The sequence below is a fragment of the Schistocerca nitens genome, chromosome 8, assembly GCF_023898315.1.
Source record: "Schistocerca nitens isolate TAMUIC-IGC-003100 chromosome 8, iqSchNite1.1, whole genome shotgun sequence".
Taxonomy (NCBI): domain Eukaryota; kingdom Metazoa; phylum Arthropoda; class Insecta; order Orthoptera; family Acrididae; genus Schistocerca; species Schistocerca nitens.
Genome location: NC_064621.1, coordinates 398,435,055 through 398,459,862, shown reverse-complemented (window position 1 = coordinate 398,459,862; position 24,808 = coordinate 398,435,055). Strand labels below are relative to the sequence as shown.

At 42.6% G+C, this 24,808-nt stretch overlaps 1 protein-coding gene across 3 annotated transcripts in view; it reads left to right on the top strand.

Moving 5' to 3' along the window:
* The first annotated feature begins 7,298 nt into the window (after positions 1-7,298).
* LOC126198676 (T-complex protein 11-like protein 1) overlaps positions 7,299-24,808 on the top strand; it is a 124,220-nt gene continuing 106,710 nt past the window's right edge. The window contains exons 1-3 of one of the 3 annotated variants that reach the window (XM_049935170.1): positions 7,299-7,454; positions 7,553-7,718; positions 23,617-23,833. In XM_049935170.1, the coding sequence (XP_049791127.1) occupies positions 23,670-23,833 (164 nt within the window). In that variant the 5' untranslated portion in view covers positions 7,299-7,454; positions 7,553-7,718; positions 23,617-23,669. The remainder of the gene's footprint in view (positions 7,455-7,552; positions 7,719-23,616; positions 23,834-24,808) is intronic. The other 2 variants (XM_049935171.1, XM_049935172.1) reach the window with 2 other exon arrangements.

Genomic DNA, 24,808 nt, shown 5'->3' with positions numbered 1-24,808 from the left:
AAAGCGTACAATGGAAAAGGGGGGAGGGGGCGCCAAATTAAAAGTTCCTTATGGTGGAAAAATGTGCTCGAACCAGCCCTGACTACACATTCGCTTGTGTTTACTTCCAAGAAAATTTACCATTCTAATAAAAAATAAATAAAAGCCTTTGCCTTCTCTTCGTTCTCTCTGGATGAGAGAAGCCAATCTTACGTCTCCAGTTGAAATTTTCAGTAGTACGGCAATTTTTTACGAAGCATAATTATTTTTATTTGGGATTTTACGATATTGATCGTGCAAGAACCTTTGGCGTCTGTGTTCCTCTGTCTGCAGTATTAAGCCTGATTTACACCAGGGCGAACACAAGCCTCAACGAACAAGAATTCTCTTTGGTGTTAACTGTAGACGAACGCGAGCGAACTAGTTTCGGTCGTGTTCGGTTCGCAATGGCTCGTGCGTGATACATTGCACTAATTACAGCTCGCATTTAAATAGCCATTCTTATTGCGCTCCATACGTGCATGGAACGAAAGAAGCTCCATTAATTGGCGCAATGGGAAGTACCCTCTGCCACGCCCCTCACAGTTGTTTTCAGAGTGTGGATATAGACGCAGAAGTTTGCTCGACTTCCGCTGGCCGTCGATCTCGTGAATCGCCAAAGGAAGTTCGCGACTTCCATGTTTCGGCGCTTAGTAGTACAGAAAACTTTCGTCTGCTATCGCGTCTACTTCTGTTGTTGGCATGAGCTGCATGAGACTCGCTGAGTAGCAGTCGAGGGTTGAGCATCGCTCCTCTCACTCGTGTACTGTCAGCCATAGGCCCCCGCTTGCACGGGAGTAAAAACAGAAGTGTTCTCCGGCTCTGTTTTTATTAAAACACTGACGGGCACATGCGCCGAGGTCTCAGCAGGAACGGCACTTGGTAAATTTTTGCATGGCGTCGCCTGACAGAATTGTCGTGTCTTCTCGTCGTTGCGGTATGTCGAGCTTGGGTGGCGCCTTGGGGTCACGGCAGTCTCTCTCCGCCGACGACACGAGGCGCGTTTTCTTGTTGCCGCGGGCCGTGCGGCCGGCCGTCTCGAGCACTTCAGCTGCCGCAGAGTCAGTCTCTGCCCCCCCCCCCCTCCCAAGAACAGGGAAAAAGTAGGGCAGGTCCTGGAAGCGGGCTGCGGAACCACAGAAAGGTTTTCCGCCGCCCCCGTCCAGAACTCCGCGTCTGCCATCGTGATAGTAGGGTCAGCAATGCAACCGGAAAACCCAACGGTGTCAAAAAAAGTTGCAACTGACAATAACCTGGCAGCAAGCCCCCTTTCCGCTACCGACATGGCAAAAATACTCGATACACAAACAAACAAATACATCGTCAGTATTTGCGATCCTGCCCCTCCCTCCCCTCTCCTCAGCCTTCTCCTGCTTGCCAACGGCTGTAACCGCCTTGCTGAACATATCCTCAACCTAAATGGCAAGCAGAAGTCCAGTCAACCGACTAAAATCCTTCCCAAACCCGCAACTGCCACCCAACCCCCTACCCGATCCCAGTTCCTCAAATCCCCCCCCACTCAAGTCCACCACATCCAAGCAACGGCGTGTAAGGAAGGACAGGAAGGAGAAGCACTCCAAGGGGAAAAAGCACTACACCACCCCCACCCCAACCACTTCCACACCCTCTGAGGAGCCTGCGCCCCTGACAGCACCTGTCGTCGTCCTGGGAGGGGACCAGGAAACACTGACACTGGAAGGGAACCGCGTAACCGGGCAGGATTTGGATGGTTTCGTGCTGGCGAGGAAAACCTTTCGCCAGCCGAGGCTCCCGCCGGCCTGGGGATTGGAACCCACCCCGAACAGGTTCCAGGCGGTGGCCAATGAGCCAGAGACACAACAACACAAACACAAAATCAGGTCACCCACCACTTCCCTCCGATCGTCGCGGAGTTCACTCAGAATTACGAGGAACTCTTCGAAATGTTAAAAACAGCAATCGGGGGAGGCAATTTCCAGGCAAAACTTGCTGGTGGTGACAAAATAAAAATAAGATTACGCACACTCGAGCACTACACCACAATAAAAACACTTCTCAACAGCAAAAACATACCCCACTACACTTTCCCCACAATAAAAACACGTAATAAAAACATTGTCATCAGAGACCTACCGAGACGAGTGGCCCCCCAGGCGATCAAAACAGACCTGACTGCCCAGGGGTACGTCATCAAGGCGGTCCAACAGATGGGAAACATAGGGAGCAAATGGCCCCTGTATCAGGTCGCACTGCCAGACGTCCCACAAAACAAAAGGGACATTAAGACAATCCTGGCGGTTCCTGTGACCACTGAACCACTGCGCCGCAAAAACAAGACGGTGCAGTGCTTCAGATGTCAGGGCCTCAACCACATTGCGGCACACTGCTCCATGGCAGTGAGGTGCAGAAAATGCACCGAGGCCCATGACACAAGAACTTGCAACAGAAAACACACGGACCCGCAAATAAGGTGCGCGCTGTGTGGCAAAAACCACACAGCGGGTTACCAAGGTTGTGAGGTCCATAAAAGACACACACAGCAGGCAAAGGCCGCCCCCCACACACGAAAAGAAAACACCACGAACCCATCCAGACACACAAGAAACCAAAACATGACAACACACACAGACAAGGCCTGGGTAAAACCAAGGCCGGACACACCAAGGGCAACATATGCGGAAGTGGTTTCTCCCCCGAGGAACCATGAAAGCATTGCCCAACCACCACAACACCAGACATTATCACAAGAACAACACCGGGAAATACACAGCAACAACGACCAGGTCCACCATGACGGAGAAAGCCCTAGGGAACCCCACACACACTCCCCCCCCCCCCATGGATCAGTTGTTAGGCGTAATGGTGCAGACCATGAACCTCGTCATGGAAATGATGAAGGAATTCAGGGAAGCCCAGAAGCAGAACACACAGATCCTCACTGCCCTTCAGGCAGCAGTTGCTCCCCTCTGTGACTTCCTCAGTAGTATCAAAACCCCATCATGAATAGACGACCAAACATCCAAGGCCTGACAATGTGCGTCTTTAACGCAGACGGCATTGTTAATCAAGGGGTCGAGTTCAGAGAACTCATGAAGGAGTTCTCCATCGACATATGCATGATGGGGGAAACACACCTAAAACCGGGAATAAAAGCGACAGTCCCCAACTATGTTAGCTATCGCAAAGACAGGCCAACCCAAGGCGGAGGAATGGCCATATACATAAAAAGAGGGATCCCCCACTACCAGGTATTCTTACCAGCTACCAATAAAATAGAAGCAGTGGCGATGGAAGTAACCACTGCCACCGGACCGCTTACAATTGTTGCAGTCTACCGACCCCCACATGACCAGATTAGATGAGGGAGACATAGCTGCTCTAGGGCAAATTGAAGGCAAACTCGTAATAGGGGGAGACTTCAATGCCAAACACCCTGACTGGAATTCTAGAGTAACCTCCAGAGCAGGCGCCAAACTGCAACAACTAGCGCGCACCCACCACTTCGAAACATGGGGTCCAGTCGAGCCCACACATTTTCCGAAAAACGGAAGCAGGCCCGATGTGTTAGACATAGCTCTCACTAGGAGGATCGCAGGATTTGTGACCGCAAGGACAATCAACAGAATGTCCTCCGACCACAACCCAGTGATTCTAGAAGTCAATGTGGGAGAATGGGTAGTTCTCCCACGGTACCAGACGTCTTACAAACGCACAGACTGGGAGCGATACCAAGAAACTGTCGCCTCTGATATCGCTCACGCTCCGCCACCTACTGCCGAAACAGTAGAACAAGCGCTACTAGACTTGACAGGCACCATCTTGCAGGCAGCGGAAGAGGCCACCCCTCCACAAAGGGATGGCCCGCCACCGCAAATACAGCTCCCGGAACACTTGCTAGCTCAAATCCGACACAAGAGCAGAGTGGCAAAAGAGTGGAAGATCACCAGAAATCAGGCCACCAGGAGGCTGCTCAATCGTCAACAGAGAGAACTGAAGGTAGCACTCAATAAGCACAGAAACCAGCAATGGCAAAACTGCCTCACAGCTCTCAAAGTAGACGATCATACACTATGGCAAGCAACCAAACAATACACAAAAAGACGCGCTAGGATGCCGCCACTGCATGGCGAGCGGGGACTGGTCTACAACCATGCTGGGAAGGCCAACGTCCTCGCCAACTCCTTCGAGAAGCAGTTTCAAACGGCAGAACCCCAGGATGAAGAGCATGAAGAGGTAGTCAGTCGTCGACTGGCTGTCTTCCTCAATGCTGAGGAGGACCCAGAGGACGTGGCAAGAGTAATCAGGTCGCTCCCTACAAAAAAGGCGCCAGGGCACGATAGTATCACAAACCAGTTAGTCAAAAAACTCCCACCCACAGCGATCACACACCTCGCGTACGTCCTCAACGAGATTACTCGTTCCCGCGAGTTCCCAGCTTGCTGGAAACATGCGGAAGTGGTCGCGATACACAAACCAGGGAAAGACCCTCTATTCCCGCAGCACTACAGGCCGATTAGCCTCTTGCCAACTCTCAGCAAGATCTATGAGCGCCTCCTGCTAAGACCCATACAAGAACATATTACCAGAGAGCAAATTCTGCCGGATTTCCAATTTGGATTCCGGCAGAACCACTCTGCCCAACAACAGGTCATGAGAATGGTTGAAGCAGCCACAGAGGGCTTCAACCACGGAGGCTACTGCGGGATAGTGCTACTAGACGTAGCCAAAGCATTTGATTCAGTATGGCATAGAGGGCTACTCTACAAGTTGTACACACAAGGGTTTGCCGGGAGCATAGTTCAGTTGATCAAGAGCTATCTCACGAATAGGTCTTTCTCCGTCAAAGTAGAAACTGCCACCTCCACTAGAAGGCGTATTCGTGCCGGGGTGCCACAGGGATCGATCATGGGGCCCATATTGTACACTGTGGACACTCCGACGGCCCCCCTGGTGCACACCGCGCAGTACGCGGACGACACAGCCTTCTACACGAGAAATGCGAACAAGGACCTGGTCATTTGTAGGCTATAAAGGGTTTTAGACGACACAGAAACCTGGGCCCATCACTGGCGCACCACCATCAACTCTGAGAAGACGCAGGCAATGCTGATTACCCGCAGGCTCGGAAGGCGCGAACCTCCTCAACATCCCCCCCTCCACCTTCACCTAAATGGAACCCAACTCCACTGGCGCAGAACCGCCAAGTACCTTGGCGTACCCTTGGACTCTCGTCTTACGAGGAAACCCCACATAGACGAGGTCCACAGGAAGGTCTGCGCCAGAATGTCCATCCTATACCCTATCCTGAACACAACCAGCTCCCTTCCCTGCCCAGTAGCAGTAAATGTATGTATACCAGGCCCTGATCCGGCCAGTAATGGAGTATGCGTGCCCTGTCTGGGGATACGTGGCAAAGCAGCACCTGATCAAACTCCAGAGGCTGCAGAACCGCGCCCTCAGAAGAGCACTGCATCTACCTCTTGGATTCCCCACAGACGACCTGCACGCCGCAGCCGAAATCCCACTCCTGAGAGAGCGTTTCCAGGATCTGGCAAGGGCCTTCTATGAAAGTTCTTCCAGATCCGGAAATGCACTCATCCACTCCCTAGGTCGGTATGACATGTCCCGCGATAAGCACAAGCGCCCTATGACGATCTTCGACGATTAAGTCGAAGAGAAAATCCCAATCCCTAATCCAGTTCCTTCCCACATAACACCAATCATCTCGCCTACCTCAGGCAAGTACCAGACACATTCACAACAATCATCAAATATCACAGACAACAAAAAACCTTAGAAAAATCACACACACATGTACACAGGGGAGTAAAAGCCGAAAGGCTACAAACTCCCCCTCACACTTCCCCAAAGAGGGGAAAGTAACAGATGAAAGCAGCATGAGCTGCGTGAGCGCTGGAGTAATGTGAAGAGATTACAATGCTGGTGATAGAAGAATACAGATATTTGGTATCCGAGAGACCCACAGCACAAATGTAGAAGAAAAAAAAATGAAGGAATGTGTATATATTCTGCTGATTAAAAGTGAAAATATACCAAAGATCTGATCATTCTTGTTCCTTACATTCATGATAGCTGCAGCTACATGACTGATGTATCGCAGTTACGTTAGACATTCTATTACCCGGGATCGCGCTATCAGCCCTTTAACCAATCATGTAACAGATTTTATCAAGTACTGTAGCCTATGTGTATGTACTATATTTCACATTCAATTAATTATATTTTTCCTTACATGTACTTTAATAAAATCCTAGGTGTGATTCGCATTTCTCACTGCAGACACCAGGAACTTTCTGAGACGTAGCAGTCACTGAAATGCGAAACAATTAATAATGGCAGTATCTGCATTTGCTAATAACCAGAGTGTAATGTTCGCGAAAACTAAGCTGAGCGCAGTGACTGATGGGAACTACTGTAAATGGGGAAATCTAGCGTTTCTTTATGTTATGTTTTATTTTTGGTCGTTAGTGTTGCATTATTGTTCCGGTTTTAAATCCCTACCCAACTGTAATGAAAAACCAGCGAAAAGCATCAGTCGACATACGTGCGAAGAGAGCTGGAGCTGTCACGCAGTGAAAGTGCAATACCTCCACGTCTTTCACGCTTCAACATAAATTCAGACACCCGAATTCTTATTTTGCTACCCTACTTTGCGCACTCCGTCAATACCAGTGCGCTCGTCGTGCAGAATAGTCATCTCTGAATATTAAAGTTTTGTATCATGTCTCCTATATAGCGTATTAGCTCCAAAATACAATTACATAGCGTTTTCTCCTGTTCTTTTCTGTTTTCACATGTGCACACACTTGCTCTAAGATACAAGTGAATAGTATTGAACACGGGTGAACTGTCCGCGAATGTTGATTCGCATGTGTTTGCCTCCATTCGCTCCCGTGTTAACCAGGCCTACAAGCTATGGTGTGAGCAGCCTTGTCGTTATGTTCTCTTCCGACCATTCTATTGTTCACACAATTCACGAACACTTGAAAGTAGTTCTTGCGCAGAACAGTAGATGGTTGCTGCAAGCGCCGAATTCAGGCAGTTTGCGTAACTGGAACAAGCATCTGTGGACGAAAAACGAGTGCGATCGAATGCTGTTCGCTCACTTTCGCAAACCGTTTCCACTAGAGAAAATGTCGTTCATAATAGTTCACTATGATATGAAACAGCCCCCAAGCCGATGGTGGGTGGATGCTTGTGCAAGTTTTCATTGTCTGTGAGAACTTAGCTTAAATTATTTGAAGACTGGCGCCAGTGCAAATTAGACGTGGAAGTAAACAAAAATATACATACTAGGGTTACGTTGGCAATCCTTACATGTATGTTCAATCAAACAAAAGTAAACATAGGATATGAAACAAATTTCCCCAAATCTAGGTACACAGCAAAATTTTTTGTGCAGTTTTCATACGTCAAGAAAGAAAACCAATTATTTCGTAAGTGATAACAGTTCAGGACTGCTTATGAGTCAGAGTTTGCAAACTACTATGTAAGGTGTCCCAAGGATTTTAACTAATTCCTTTCCCTTATTTAGTTCTGCTATTAGTCATCAAAAGAACACGGAAGTTTGTGGCGTTATTTGTATCATGTTTTTGCCACAGTATCGTGCTGAGAGATAATTACAGTCATGCGTTTTTAACTGGAACATCCGATGCCATAATTCAGAGTCAAAGTTAATGGAGCAACAGAAATTAACAGTTGTAAGTAATAATTGACGTTGCGTTAACATACTTTTTCTGGATTAAAAATATGATCTCATTATATAGTTATGTAAACACTGGGACAAAATTGAAAGTGTAATGATTAAAGTTGTAAATGTATACCCAAATGGTATTAAATAGGCTATAGTTTATAACATTTACTTAAATGAAATACAATTGTTCCACTTTTCTGTTAAAAGTCATATGCTGTGAAACATATTAGACTAGATAACAATTTTTAAGCCCCACATTTGTGCCTCATCTACTACACAGCCTGTGGTATCTTCAACTGCAATTTTACATGTTCTGTTAAGGAAATAAAATACATAACTGTGCATAGTTTGAGTAAACGCTTCATGGGGTTCTTGCTGTGTTAGATTGAAAAACTGAACACAGTAAGAACTCTGCAAAGCATTTATTCAAGAACACCACTTCAAAAAAGTGTGGTCTTATGTAACAGGTTACATGTAAATTTGCAATGTAAAAGCTTTCTCCAAAAATTAAAAGTATACAGGCACTTTGTTGTGTTGATATGTGATAGTGCACCCTCCCCTCCCCTCCCCCCTCTAAGTCTTGATCTTCAGTGTGATGACAGATTGATCTGTAGTTTAGCCTGAGTGGGAATGTGACAATTTGATTGTGAGTTGAAGAAGCTCCAGAATCAGGTAATGAAGAAGTAAAGAGTTTTTTAATAGCTTTATCTGTAATGTAGTCTGCGCTGTATATTCACTCCACCTTTAACACACTTTTAATTGTAAACAACTATAACTGTGGTGTAAATTCAGAAAAGCTTTTTTAATAAGATAAGTCTCTTGATTACTGCGATGGATACAAGGTAATGTACATATATGATACAACTTGAGAACACATAAAAATAGGTGGATATAAGGTACTTTACATGTATGATACAACTCACGATCACCTAAAGATATGTGGCAAGTGTCTCATGAAAAGCAGCTTACAGAGGTTCAGGGACCAGTATTAAGCAATGAGTCTAGGTAGATACTACCGCCTGCTACATATCTCTCCCACAGGGACCATGAGACAAGAGTACACTATTTACTGCATGTAGAGAGACATTTAAGCTGTCATTCTTCACATGCTTAATTTGCAAATTTAAAGGAAATTAACCGTAGTACAAAGTACAGTGGGAAATATCCTCCACCAGGTGCTTCATTGTTTTGCAGAATACAGATGTAGATGTAGAAACAGTGGGCAGCAGAGTGATCTGTACATCCTGATGTGAAAGGGGAAAGAGGAGGAAGAGAAGACAAAAGACAAATAAAAGTGAAAGTATCAGGATTTATCAAGATTATCACTTTATATGTTACAGAGGGGTTACTCAGAGAACAGAAACCATGGTGTCCCTCAATACCTTGGCTCATGTTAATTGGTTGATTATGCCTGCATAATAGTGTATCAGTATTTATATGGTGTTGCATTGTGTTGTTGAATGACAGTGATTTTGCAGGATATTTGTTGTTTTGGTATGTAGAGCTTGGTTTTTAATGAGCCTAATATAAAATTATTTTAGTTTTTATTTTATATGTGCTCAATATATTACTTGTTGTTAATACTTATTATGTAGGAATCATATAGGTAAAATTAGAGACTCAGGAGACACAGAATTGTGTTTGCAGTCATATTTTTTATCCTTTTTGTCTATAAATGGAATAATTGTAAGTTTGAATAAATGTGTGGGTTCCTGTATCTGTCCGCTTACCAAATAGGGTTTACTAGAGAGTGTTTCAAAATCTTGTTTCTCAGAGTTCATGAGTCTATGAGGCTGGTCTCCACCTTCCTTAGTCATTCCCCACCAGTTGTTACTCCAGTTGTTACTTTATCCTTCTTGTAGGGGTTGTGATCGTCATTTCACACTTACTAAAGCTAAATATCATCTCGTATCCTTGTACTATTCATTGCCATATGTCTAATTGCTTCTGCACTTTCTCCACTTTGTTTCCACAAATCATCAAATAGTCTACAAACACCATTACTTCTCTCTTTCCTTCGTAAATTACTTGTCATACTATGACCACTATTTCACTCGTTATCACAATGAAGTGCGCTTGAGAGAAAGTGCACTTCTGTACTACGTCAAGCTTATAATCTAATTTGTGATATCCATTAATATTTGTGCATCGTTTTTTTCAGTGAATTACTTTCAGTATTTAACTGGCCTAGTAACAGGCAAGCAATCTGGTGTTAACAGAGACCCACCTGCTAGTTAAGTTTACTTGATGTAGATCAACGCTGCTCCAGCCTGTTAAATCCTGTCTGCCTTATCTGGACTGCACTTGTTCTGGCATTGTACTTGAACTGGTGTTACATGCACAATCTTTGCATAGCAAGAAAGGCCAAGGAAGAGATTGGTTGGCCCACAGAAAAGTACTGAATGCCTCTGGTAGAAAGAAACTATATTTTTGAGCCCTGGTGTCCTCTATATGTTGCGGTATATCAGTAACAGTTTTAATTAAATGAAAGGTTCAGAACAACTTATGAGAAATGGATGCAGTTTTTTTCCAAATACTAGCACGATTAGAAAGAAAACAAAAGCAGAAGGTAACTTCCAATGTCTGCAGAGACTGTCAAAAACATCCAAACAGTGTTTACACAATCACCGCCCAAATCATTAAGACACAGAACAGGTCACTCATTTCTTTTGTCTAGTAGCAGATATAAGTTACAATAAAGATCAAAATATAGATACTATGATTCAACATTTTGAGTACATATATGGTACTATGAACACAATGTTGAATAATGAGGTAAGAAGGGGCATTAGAATCAAAATTTATAAAATAATGGCCACACTAGCTTCAAATTATGGGAGTGAGACTTCGGTGCCTACACATGAGGACACAAGCAAGATTCAAATAGCGGAAATGAAATTTTCAAGACAGAGTAAAAGTTGCTCAAGATTAGACAGAATATGTAACAAAGACATAAGAACAGAGCGTAATATTTATAATATTTGGGGAAGAGTGAATGAAGAAAATGGAAAGAACGTAACAGCTAGATGAATGAAGACAGACTGCCAGATTGGATAAGGCTGTGTGAGCTACAAGGAAAAAGAGATCCTGGAAGACCTAGGAAAAGATAAAATGCGAACAACTCTTAATGTGATATCACAACAGGCATTTTACCTAGACCATGAAGCACAGAAGACCTTCCAAATCAGTAAGACAAGTATCATGTCAGCCACATTACTGAGAATCATGTGTATTGTTGCAGTTAGATAGAGCACCATGTCATTGGACATACATGGAGGAGTAATTGGATGAATGATTTCCACATCGCTGGATTGAAAGGCATGGCCCAATCCCATGGCCATTCGTATCACGAGACATTACCTCCATCTCCTATTGCATTTTCTTTTCTTTTTGGGATGTATTAATATGAAGGTATATGTCACACTTTGTACAAAATATGCTCCCATTGTGTGACTTAAACTGTTGAAAGTGTCAAACCTCAAATGCAACAGAATGTGAGGAGTGAGACAAAGCACCATTTGGATAATTTGTGTCACCAAGGATGCTCACATTGGGTGCATTAAGTGATATTAAATATGACTGAAAATTTTATGACTGTGTGTGTGTGTGTGTGTGTGTGTGTGTGTGTGTGTGTGTGTGTGTGTGTGTCAAATACTGCCTCTGTGTTGCCTCTAATTACAGAGTAGTCACCACTTTAAATTCATATCAGCATTCTGAGATACCGTGTATTTTTGTATTCTTTGGACTTTTCTGCAGTGTTATTTCTTTCATGTCCGCCCCCAGTAGCCGAATGGTCAGCATGACAGATTGTCAATCCTCTGAGCCTGGGTTTGATTCCCGGCTGGGTCAGGGAATTTTCTCTGCCCAGGGACTGGGTGTTGTGCTGTCCTCATCATCATCCTATCATCCTCATCAACTGCAGGTCACCGATGTGGCATCAAATTGAAAGACTGGCACCCGGTGAACGGTCTGCCCAACCAGCGAACAATCTGCCCAATGGGGAGGGCCCTAGCCATACGATTAAATTAAATAAAAATAAATTTCTTTCATGTCAGCATGATGTATAGTTTAGATAAAATAAATATTTTTGCAGCATCCAGTAATTCAGGTGCCATGCTGCTGTTTATGTTGGTGTGTGTGGGAAGTGCAGCTGTTTTTAGATTACATTTATTATTTTGTGTAAACATTAATGTTTCACCTTGGTTTGCACCTACCAACAATAATCAGTATCAAACTGTCACTGATTGTAAGTTAACTTGTTTACTAGTTGGAGTTGTTGATTTCACTTGTTTTTTCTGTGAGTGGAAAATGACAAGAATAAGGAGGTTTGGATAAAAAGAGAAATTTAGAAGGAATAATTAGTTCATTGTGTGTAATATCTTATGTGAAACTTCGTATTACAGTTTCATCGATGCCAAATGCCACAGATGACAAGCAAACTACATAAAACAGTTGTCTACTGGGAAAAAAGCTTCAGTTTTTGAAGAATGTATCAGTGAGAATTCTGTTGCTGTGAATTAGGATGGGGATGTTATTGTTAGCCTGAAGTTACTACCTCAGCTCATTGGGAACTTTATTAAGTTCAAATACTGTAATAGCGATGTTTCCTTATTTGAAAATGGTCTACACCGAACCAGAATAATGAACTAGTTAATGATAAAATGTGTGACATGAGGATTCTTAGCTCAATGATGACCTCACATAACAACAAAAAGTAAATTTTCGAAACAACTTGCAGCGTGTTTATGACCTTATTTTAATTGGAAAAAGCAGAATTGCACATAATATGTTGTTGGCAATATTGGGTGCTCTTCAGTCACCAACGAGATTTACTTTCTATTACAGGATTATTAGTTTTGCTGTAGCAGATATTTGTGAGTCTTCAGTGAAGAAAGCTGCTGAAGTAGTCCTGTCAGAGAGGGCTGAATTTTTACCAAGTATTATTATTATGTCCTTTGACAGTAGCTGGCAGAAACATTCATATGTTTCCTGAATGGGGCAAGTTCCAGCTACTTCCTTAGATACACGGAAAGTGCCAGGTGTGGAAATTACGTCAAAATTCTGCTTCACCTATAGTAAACATTTAGACTTTGAGTACGTCTGCCAGAGCAACTAGTATGGATCTGGTAATGTGGTGAGGTTTTGTGGATATCAACAATGAATGTAAAATAAAATAATCTGTCTGAGACAACTTACTTTTTTTCCCATGAAGTCATGCCCGTCACTATTGCATGAACTTGTGTGTCTGTTAGAAAAACCACCAAATGATGTCAAACCCTTTGCAAGGGCAACTTTGTAACAATATTATTAGGGAAAAGTCAAGTACAAACCTTAAAGTATACTACGTAATGAGTAGTAGCAGTATACTGTGACCAACCAATTTTACCAAGTTATACTACATTAGTAACTTGTACTAACATACTGATCATGTTCTTTGGACAGAAAAACGAAATTATTGACAGTTACACTTGGAAGGGAGCAGTGTTGGCAGTTCCCAGTTACCTATACAACAATGAGACCACAGCAGCAACAGCTGTGCAATTCAGTACTGAATTCCTTCGTATGTTTTCCGTTAGCCTGCAGTACTGACTTCACATTGAACTATCATAATAGCCTTCTCACCTTGCTGTGCATTTTAATTATTAACTGCAGACATTCTTGTGTGTGTTATTAAAAAAATAGTGCAAAGAGACAATGAATATGATGAAAATGAATCACAATAACTGTGTTAGTAATTATTGTCTGCAGAGTGGTATGACAATGGCAAGCAAAAGGGAAGGCACAAGCAATCTTGTTTTGTGGTTGGTTGTTGCTGTGGTAGCTGTATTGTAAACAGTAGTTGGCAATCACTTTGGTATGGATAAATATAGCTATTGTGCACAGTTCAAACAACAAATTACCATCAAACAAAAAATAATGAACAACAATAAACTGATGTAACCATTACAGAGACAGTAACGTTTTACATTATCAGTAATCATTTTAATCACAGCCGTCATACCCCCCCAAAGTACATGGTGTTCTGTGGAAACTAAAATTCCAGTAAAACTTATAGAGGTTGATACTTACAATGACAAGGATATTCATGAAATTCATGAGAAATGAAAACATTGTGCCATAGTTTCCAGTAACCCATATTTTCTACTGTAAACATGGAATAATAATATTAATAAAATAATAATAGTAATATGTTGTTGTTGTTGTTGTGGTCTTTAGTCTGAAGACTGGTTTGATGCAGCTGTCAAGGCACTGTCCATTCTGTTCAACTGCTCTTCCAAGTCCTTTGCTATCTTTGACAGAATTACAGTGTCATCAGCAAACCTCAAAATTTTTATTTCTTCTCCCTGAACTTTAATTCCTTCACCAAATTTTTCTTTGGTTTCCTTTATGGCTTGCTTAGTGTACAGATTGAATAACATTGGGGATAGGCTACAACTCTGTCTCATTCCCTTCCCAACCACTGCACCCCTATCATGCCTCTTGACTCTTGTAACTGCCACATGGTTTCTGTACCAGTTGTAAATAGCCTTTCGCTCCCTGTATTTTACACCTGCTACCTTTAGAATTTCAAAGGGAGCATTCTAGTCAACAATGTCAAATGCTTTCTCTTAAGTCTAGAAATGCTATAAACATAAGTTTGCTTTTCATTAACCTACATTCTAACATAAGTCAATGGGTCAGTATTGCCTCGCATGTTCCTACATTTATCCAGAGTCCAAACTTGTCTTCACTGAGGTTGGCTTCTGTCAGTTTTTCCTAAATAAATAAGTAAATAATAATAATAATAATAACAATAACAATCTGCAGAAGAAGTTAATTTATAGCTACTACCAATGGACAGGGGGTGAAGAAGGTAAGGAATCAACCAGGCATATGTAGGGAATGATTTGAGAAAAAAATTGAAAAACCAAAATCAGAATGGCTGGACCCAGCACTAATCCTAAGTTCTCATTATAAATTGTATTAATGTTGATAAGTTACAGTAAAAAGCTTAAGTATTGTGAGTATTCTCTGAGAGAATGAAAAGGGTTTGTCAACAGCAAAGCTTTACATTTTGGCTTAAAAAAATGGTTTCCACAGCTTGCAGAAGCCTGTTGAAAATTCATTCTGTAGCTTAACAAAGAAGGACATGCTCATCATTTACAAAATGTTTGTCAATATTGTGAATGTATAATGCCTTTCTTTTGAAGCACATACATTTTGTAAACAGCAAGTCACATAAAAAGAGTATATGTACTTTGACATCACCTTCAAAATCTACAGTTTGTTAAATATTAATCAATGTGGGTATCATGGTTTAATATCATCTATGTTGCATATGAGTGGACAAAGGATATTTTGCATCATACAGATGAAAAGCAGTGTCATTTTAGGAAACATACGGATCAAAGATGAAAAATATATTTGCATAATGGAAACAATTTAAATCAATAAGATGTAAACAAAACTTCTGAAAGCTTTATAGTTATTCAGAAGAAATTAGGCCAATTAAAAACAAGAATACAATGTGAGAAGATGGCACCCTTTTGTTTGAGTGTGTCTGTTATTGTTTCATAGTTTCATTTGACAGTCCTTTCTGGTGATGATATTGATATAATATTGTTTTAATCTCTCATACTGGAGGTCTTGCAATGACTCTTCCCAAATCTTCAATTTTTTGCTGTTAACGTGGTGGCATCAGTTTATCTATACAGGGTGAGCACAAAGCCTTGCCCTGATTATAAAAATTACAACAGAATAACCGTTTGACATAATAAGTTACATTTGATGCCGTTACATAGGTTGGTGTTACTAGTTTTTTTTTTAATACCACTTATGTTAGTAAACCTCAACATGTGCTCCCTTGGTAGCTCAGAGAATGTCTAGTCAGTATCCCAGTTCCCGCCAGGTGTTTCGTAACATATGTTCTGTCACAGTACCCACAGCAGCTTGTATCCTAGCCTTCAGTTTGTCGACGTCAGCAACTAGTGTGACAAAGGCTGTCCTTGATATAGCCCCAGAAAAAAAGTCAAGGACCGTAATGTTTGGAGAGCGGGGTGGCCAGGGTGTGGGATCGTACCTTCCAATCCACTGATCCGGACATTACTCCCCTCTCCAGACATTACACTCCTTGATCTTTTTTTCTGGGGCTATATGAAGGACAGAGTCTTCGTCACACCAGTTGCTGACGTCAACGAACTGAAGGCTAGGATACAAGCTGCTGTGGGAGTTGTGACAGAACACATGTTATAAAACACCTAGCGGGAACTGGAATACCGCCTTGACATTCTCTGAACTACCAAGGAAGCACACGTTGAGGTTTACTAACGTAAGTGGCCTTAAAACAAACGAGTTACACTAACCTATGTAATGGCATCAAATGTAAATTATCATGTCAAGCGGTTATTCTGTAATAAATTGTTATAATCAGGGCAAGACTTCATGCTCACCCTGTATTTTTACTTGGTGACATTTCCCTTTATTGAGCATACCTACTGATTTCAGAACAGCAGTTGTCCCAAGGTATACATTAACCTGGACTGATCAGCACTAAGTTTCAAGAGGATATCTATTCCTTCAAAGTAATCAGCATGTGAACTACCTTTTTGGGATGTTATTTGTCAACATATTAATTGGCGTTTCATGACATCTCATCTTTCAAATACAGTCATTTCAGCACTTCAGATGTGCTGTTTGATTCTTTCCGGACATAACTGTTTACATTGCCCTTGGGTGTAATGTAATATATTGCTGTAGTAATTGCACTTCATTCATATTAGTCAGCGGCTTACCTTCAGGTTCTGATCCGACTGTGGCTGGCTACTTTATTTGTTACAAAGCAGTGAATCCAACAAAGTCACACTCTTAGGGGCTGAAGCCAAGACAGTCAGGATTGGACACTGATAACTTATCCAGACATAAAACCCATAGTAACCTGCCTGACTGCTACACATACCATTCACAGCAGTCATAAATTGGGCCACTATGACAAGCATAGTGTGTGCCAACATTCATATGGCGTGCCCACAACTAACAGTAACGGCCACCATCACCTAGTCTGCCGAGTGCCTGCAGCACTTATTAGGACATGCACAAGGCTGTGGGCCTTCTTTCTTAATGTATTTGAGACTGTAACTGCCTTCACTGGACTTTGTTGTTGTCACTCCATGACTCTACCTACATTTGTTTTCATTAATGACACTCCATGACCCAATAAACTTGGATCTCCATTTATGGCCACGTATTTCCTTGTGTATCTAGTTAGAGGTTGAATGTCAAAAAGGATGGGATTACTTTTTTTTGTGTTTTGTCATTCTGTTATTTTCTGCCATTCAGCTTTTCAATAGAGGCTTTACCCAAGTCCCTTCTGCAACAATAGCCAGCACATACTGCCATGTTGGAACAGTTGTTGACTCAGGCTCGGCCACTGTCTGTTCACCTGCCACCATTCCCATCTTATAATGAATCTGTGGAAGACTTGGATGTGTACAAGAAGCAGCTTCTCCAACATTTCATACCTTCTGAGGGTTGACAAGAAAGTCTGTAAAGTTGTTATCTTATTATGGATACCTCCCTCATATGTATTGCTTACTGTGCCAGATAGCTGCTCTGCAGGAATCAGTGTCGCTTTCTTTTAATGATAAGTGTTGTTTGCTGTCCTAAGTGTTCACGTGTGATCGCTGTGTGTATGTTGAATTCTAACAGTATCACAAACAGCCACAGCAAATGTAATGCACTTAGACGGCTGAGCTACACGGCCTCATTCATAAGTGTTGGTTCATCAATGCTACAACTTATGAATCTTTTACCGATGCAAAGGTCTGTGATGCAATCATTTGTTTGGCCCTGGATTAGAAGGTGCGTCAACTTGCCCTGCACCGTGAGGACACTATGTTGCAAGAGGTTTTGAATGTTGTACAGTTGTTCAAGATTTCCCATGCCGCAGGGTGCCAGTTAGAGTCGTGGAAGGATGGTGTTGTTGACAACATGCGGCCCCAGCATATGGAGCCTAGTGTGCTTGGGGAAAAGGTGGTAGCTGCAGTACAAATGAGCCAATCAGGTCAACATACAGTCATGTTGTCAGCAGCAGGAACAGTGAAGGCCACATCATTTGTACCCCCCTTGTTTCGATCTGTGCTCCCCCAGAAATCACTGTACTCATCTGTGGACATCAATATTCACACTGTCCGCGTCATGTTTGCCACTGTCTGCAGACCAAAACAAATATTTCATAGAACTGTGGGTGATAAATCAGCCATTAATCCTCCAAGTCAACATTGCGGCCATCATATCCCTGCTCAACTCACAGGCGTATGCCAGGCTTGGGTCCCTACCACTGGCAAACAGTGATTTTCTGATCCATTCGCCCCAGAGCTAGGTTGTGCAAACAATTTCATGACACACATCACCCTCTGCCCGCCCTAACTTTTTTTGTGTGCATCCTTTTCCATTAGCTTTATGTGACCAGGTCAAGATGGAGCTGGATCGCTTAATGTCATTGGGCATGATTGAACTAATTTCTTCAAATAAGTGGGCTATGCCCTTAGTGATCATAAAGAAGCCGTCTGGTCAGCTTCAGTTGAGTGGTGGTTTCAGGGTAACTAATAATGCACAGATATTTACTTTCTATGTTGCCCAGAGTAATTGTCCACAAAGTTAGCGGGGGGTCAATTCTTTTTGAAAATCGACTTGGTTAAAGCCTATCATTAGATTCTGTTGGATGAGACATCAAAACAGCTGCTCACAGCTAAGCTTTTTCTGGCCTCTAATCAGTATCAATGGCCAATGTTCAGGGTCGCTAGTGGCCTCCCATCTTCAAACATTTCTTGAACAGGTCATGGTGGTTGTCTCTCTTTACATAAACTATCTTGATGATATTTGCCATGGTGCACACACCTTAAAGCACCACAGCTGACCATCTGCGAGCTGCAACATTTAAACTCCTGCAACTTCGCACTATCAACAGCTAACCTTCAGACCACAACAAGAAGTCAGCTGGTCATGAAATTTCCCAGCAGGGCTTGTGCCTCATGGAACAATATTTTGTCACCTTTAAGGCTTTGTCTTGTCTGTCTAATCTATGTGAACTTCAGGTGTTCCTCAGCAAAGTAGTGTACTATAACAAATTTATTACCAGAGTGGCTACTGTCACCCATCCCTTGCATCTGTTGCTTCGGAAACATGCTCCTTTTGTTTGGTTTGCAGCATGTGAGCTTGCTTTTGTGCAACTGAAGAGTAGTCTTTGCTCTGTGCCATGTCTTGCAACATTTCAACGTTGCAAGCTTCTGGTCCTGGCCACAGACACATCCAAGTACAGGGTGGGGGTGGTCCTGGCCCGTTGCCATTCAGATGGCTCCAAACAATGTATTGTCTTTGTGTCAAAAACACTCAACACGGTTCACCAAAATTATTCTCTGGTGGAAGATGAAGCTCTTGTTATTATGTAAGCCTTAAAAAATTTTCACGTGTTCTTGTATGGTGTAAAATTTCATTTTAATACAGACTATAAGCCCTCGGTTTCCCTGTTTAACCTGTCGACGTCCTTGCTGGACAAAGCCACTTATCATCTTCAGCATTGGGCTCTGTTCTTGTCCCACTACAATTATGAAATCCATTTTCATCCCACATTGCAAAATGAAAATGCAGATCCTCTGTCCTGGCTCCTCATAGGCCGTTCCTTACCCCTCATTCAATAAGGAGAAACTGTTTTGTTTTCAACTGGATATGGAGGTGAGGCACATGGTAAATGGCTTCCCCGTCATTGGTACTCATGTTGCCTACGCTGTGGAAATGGATCTGGTGCTCCAGTAGGTGGTACGCATGGTACAATATGGGTTGCCCGACCATCCACGGTGCTTGGCTTTGGACCTGCTTTGGAATTTTTATGTGTTGTGCCATCGCCTCTCCCTCTTGATGACTGTATTCTCCTGTCGACAGGAGGGTTCACTCTGTGTATCATGTTTCCATTGGCTCTGCAGCAGGAAGTCCACTGCTTACTACATCAACTTCACGGGGGGGGGGGGGGTTCTTTCGCACAAAATTGTTGGCGCACTGTCGCGTGTTTTGGCCAGACATCGATTGGGAGATAGAACAACTAGTCATGGGCTGCTGCTAGTCTTGGATCAGAAGGCAGCACCATGCATTTTTTCACCTCGGCCAGCACCTACACATCCTTCAAAGAGAGCCCACATTGATTTGGTGGTCCCTTTCTACACACTTTCTGGTTGTTGGCTATTGATGCTCTTTATCATTTTCCTTAAAACATTCGTTGCCCCTCTGCAACAGAAGATGTGACTCTCTAGGGCCTTTCAAAGATATTTTCCATAGAGTGCTTCCTTGCACCCTGGTTTCAAATAATGGTCCTCCGATCATTGCAAAGTCTTTCAAAGACTTTGTACACATAATACAATTTGCCATGTCGCACTATCTCCTTTCCATTCATAGTTGAATTAAGATGTGGAACACCTTGTCTGAATGTTTAATATGCAAATGTGCAAGTATGTAGAAGATGTCCCAGCTGTGGAAGCTCCCACTTTTTTTTCTTTTTTTTTCATTTTTTAAAAAAAGAGCTCTTACAGGACGATGCCAATTGTGTACAAGTGTCCCTTTGAGCTCCTGTAAGGTCATCAGACATGGACATTGCTCAGTGACTTGCTTCACTGGATTCCAGCCGGCATCAACAGCCAGCATAGTTACCGCGTCTTCGTGGTTCACACCAAAGATCAACTCAGGTCATGCAACCAGAACCTGTTGCACCCCTGCCTTGTTCTTTGTCGGTCCTGGCCACTCCAAGGATCATGCAGGCCTTTGTTTTCCTGCAGCCAGGGCTTTGTCAGCACTGATGGCAGGTTTGCTTTCTGTGGTGGTTGCTGGCACCTCCCACCACTCTTGAGCAGGCGCTGTCTGCGGGGACAGAAGTTGGTGTCTGTCGCGAGAGACTCTCCTCTTCAGTCCATGATCATTGCAGCCCATGCTGGCATCACTCCTCATGGATTCCAACATTGAGATAGCTCCCACCCCCACTCTCCAGTCCTGTCCATGAGTTGCCACAGGGTCCACAGGAAGTGGGAGTGCCTTCAACTCACTTACTTTCACCTGTACCAACCAGTCCACTTGATTTGGGAACTTCTCATGTCTATGACTGCTGCCCTCCAACACTGCCATTGACATCTCTTCAATCACAGCATTGACAACAGTGATACCTGGTCTTTGTTGCCCCTCACTCCCCCACCCCAAGGAAGAAGGAGAATAGCAACCCAATGGTAACTATTCACGCTGCCTACAGACATAAATTGGGGTACTATGGCAAGTGTAGTGTGTGCTGATATTCATACCGGAAGTGCCATCAGGGGCCACCCAATCACCTGGCCCACACAGTACTACACAAGTTATACATTACGAGTACAGCATCCTTATAAGCACATGCACAGGGGTCTGGGCCCTCAGTTTTTAAATGTATTTGAGATGCTTAACTACCTCCACTGTACTTTTGTTGTTGTCACTCCATGACTGTATTTCACTGTATTCTTGTTTGTCACTCCATGACCCAATAAATTTGTATCTCTTTTAATTCCGTGTGTTTCCGTGTGTTCCTAGTTAGAACAATACCAAGGGATATGCAGCTTGTGGTCAGGCATCCCACATTGACAGTGCAGAGTCTAGTTTACTTGGGGGCTCTAGGTGCCAAATCTTCTGTGATGATGTTACAGCTCCTCTAGTTGCTTCTATTTTTCTAGAGAGGACCTTATACATTAGCTCCCTAGAGCTGCATCTTTACTTGAAAATGATGTGCAGCTACCTTGTAGAAATATTGTACAGTTACTCTACCATGCAACATTGAGTTCTAGAAGCATTTAAGCACATCATTTCAGTTTACAGATCTTCAGTGAGATCTCCAGCCTTCTGCATTTCTTGTTTTATTTTATGTAGGCTTAGCCATTTTTCCCAATTAGGTAATTTCTGTGCACTAACATGAATGTCTGTTACTTTGGCTGCATTGTTCTTTTTATTTTCTACATAATGACATATTTTCAGTTTTTGGAATTGTATTGTTTCTCAGGAGTCTCAGCCGATGAGCGATACATTCTTTATAGCTGGAAAGTCTGTAAACCACTTGTGAAATGTGCATGTAACTTCTTCTTGTATCTAATTGTTTCTCGCTCTCCACTGGCAATTCTAAAATAAATATATAGTATTTATGTTTTCAGGGATCTATCCATTCTCTATAATGTCCCAGAAATCTTACTTGGCTGAGTATAACTTGAGAAAGTTGTACAACACCCACAGAAGTAAGATCTGTTCATTTATTTTTTTCCTCTCTAGTGTGATTCATGTCTGCTTTCATAACTGAGTGGTCAAAATGTCTGACTGCCGTGTGGACGACCCAAGTTCAGTGCCCAATTCTGCCAAAGATTTTTCCTTGATGGGAGGATTGGAATGAGTCACACTGAGTTTTGAGAGGCCAGCTGAGGAGCTCCTCAAATGAGAATTAGTGGCTCCAAGGTGTAGAAAGTGCCAATGTACTTGCCACAATGGTAACAGGTTCCCGTCAGATCACCGAAGTTAAGTGCTGTTGGGTTGGGCTAACGCTTGGATGGGTGACCATCTGGCCTGCTGAGTTCTGTGGGCAAGTGAGGTGCACTCAGCCCTTGTGAGACAAACTGAAGAGCTACTTGATTGAGAAGTAACATCTCCAGTCTCATAAACTGACATACCACTGGGAGAGCTGTGGGCTGAGGAGGACATGGCTGCCAGTTGGTACCATTGGGCCAGGATGAAGGTGTGCTGGCCTCATGCCCCTCCCAACCACATCCAAATGACACCACATGGCAGAGGACAACAAGGTGGTCAGTCGACATCATGTAGACTTCTGGCCTTAAAGACAGATTCAGTGAATGTGTTTTATGATGAATTTTCCCAGGCTATCGACTAGAGTGCTGGCCACTCATTGTCTCTCACTAACAGTTCCACCCAAAGAGAACTCTTTCTGGGGGGCTTCTTTGTTAGTCTTCTAGTTTTTACCACCTAGAACCAACCAGTATGTAAGGATTAGATGTCTACTGCAGCACATTACTGTCGTAAGATCGGGGGTCATAATTTATCTGGAGGACATCATTTGTGACCGATTATACCACAGCCATTCAGAATAGCTTCCAACTTGAAATGAAGGATATATTAATGAGGCTGACTACTATAGATCTGCTGTCTTTTGTTAAATAGGTTGTTTTTGGGAGCACATTGCTCTTCACCATGCTCAGTGTTCTTGGAAAGGGGATAATGCAAACAGTGAACACTTTGGGAGTGGTGTAAATCGGTGTCCAAGATGTCTGCTTCTTCCAGCTTCCTTGACCTCTCATTATTATTCAGTGACTTTTATTATTGTCTATACATTGTAATGACATGTTTTGTAATAGTATGACAACATTACAGTGAGCCTATGGAATAAAATAAAAATAAGTAATAACGTGTCAAGTAACCTGCTGCAGTCCTGTGGTAACATCAATAGACAGTTTCTTTGTATGAGTTTCTTTCTAAGAATAGCTGATTAAACATCAGTAATTTTCTTCCAGTATGTGTTTTATGTTAGACCCCTTTTTATGTGGTGCTTATGTTCATCATTTTAACATACATAAATTATTTGTAAAACCACACTCACTTTCATGTTCCATGAAGTAATAGACTTTAGGTTAACTATTGAAATAGAGTGAATATGTATAGTATCATTCATATGAATATCTTTTTCTGCTAATACTGAGACATATTTATAGTTTTTCAGAGTGTTTAAAAGCAAATGAAATATCATGAAATACTGAATAGGCTACTCTAGAACAGAAAAAGTATAACTGTTAGTTTTTTGTTGTTGTAAATGCTGTTGATAATGAGTAGATTATATCCAGAATACATTTTTTTTCCCCTGTCCAATGCAGCTGAACACCAGTAACTGAATCATCAAGACTTAGTGCCCATTTGTATAGCCATCATGGCTAGTGGTGGAGCTCCAGGTAACGAAAATGATGAAAATTCACCCCTGGAAAACAGTACGACATTGGAGGATGATGATTGTGCTGCAGCAAGTAGCAGCACAAGACAGCGGTATGATAGTGAAGGCAATGCAAGTGACAGTTCAAGCAGCAGCAGCAAGAGGTATAGTCTTTTATCTTCCACAGAAAATAAATTTCTGTTTTAGTGTTTGGGCTCTTGTACGACTTACATGGCATTTAAATCAAATAAAATGCACAAAGCATGTCACAAACTTGTCTTAAATCTTCTAATAATGGCATATTTTATGCCTTTTGTGGATTATGTTAGTTGCCTGATTATTGATTCGGCATTGTGAGATTTCTGGGATATGGAAAAAACTAAAGGATGTACAATCTTTCAAGTAAAACTTGGCTACCCTGAGACTAAATTGAAGCCATTTGCTTAAGGTGCCAATAAAACTGGCCACCGCTCAGAAATCTATGTGAAGGAGTCTGCTAAGGAGGTTGTGGTTGTGTGAAGATCGGAACAGTTTACTCTCTAAAGTTTCCTTGCCATACAATGGCCGCCAAGCACCGACCACCAGCCATCTCCGACCAGCTTCATGACACCAGTCAATTTCTGTCATCCAGAAAATGCCACAAAAACATTTCCCACACTATAACACTCCCTCCTCTGGCCTGGACCATTCCATTTATTGTTGCAGGGTATATGCTTTCAGATGTTTTACTCCATACAAACAAGTGGCCATCTGTCTGATTGAGCATGAAATGTGATTTGTTTGAAAAGGCCACCTGTTGTCCCTCAGTTGACATCCAGTTGTGGTATTGGCATAGCAGTCCCAGCCTTTATCATGATGAACAGCAATCATCATGGGTGCATGAACAAGACGCTTGCTGTGGAGGCCTGTAATAGCAATGATTGCTGAACGGTTGTTGAAGAACCATTGTTCTTAGCTGCCTTGGTTCATCTGGGCAATCAGTTGTTCATCAGTTGCACATCTATTTGCCTGTACACATCTCTGTAGCCATTGTTAACTTCTGTCATCTATGGCTTGTGGCCCGCAGCAGTTGCCTTGGGGCTGGTTTTGGATAGCATCATTTTGCTGTGCAGGGTATACTATAACTACAGTGCCACACA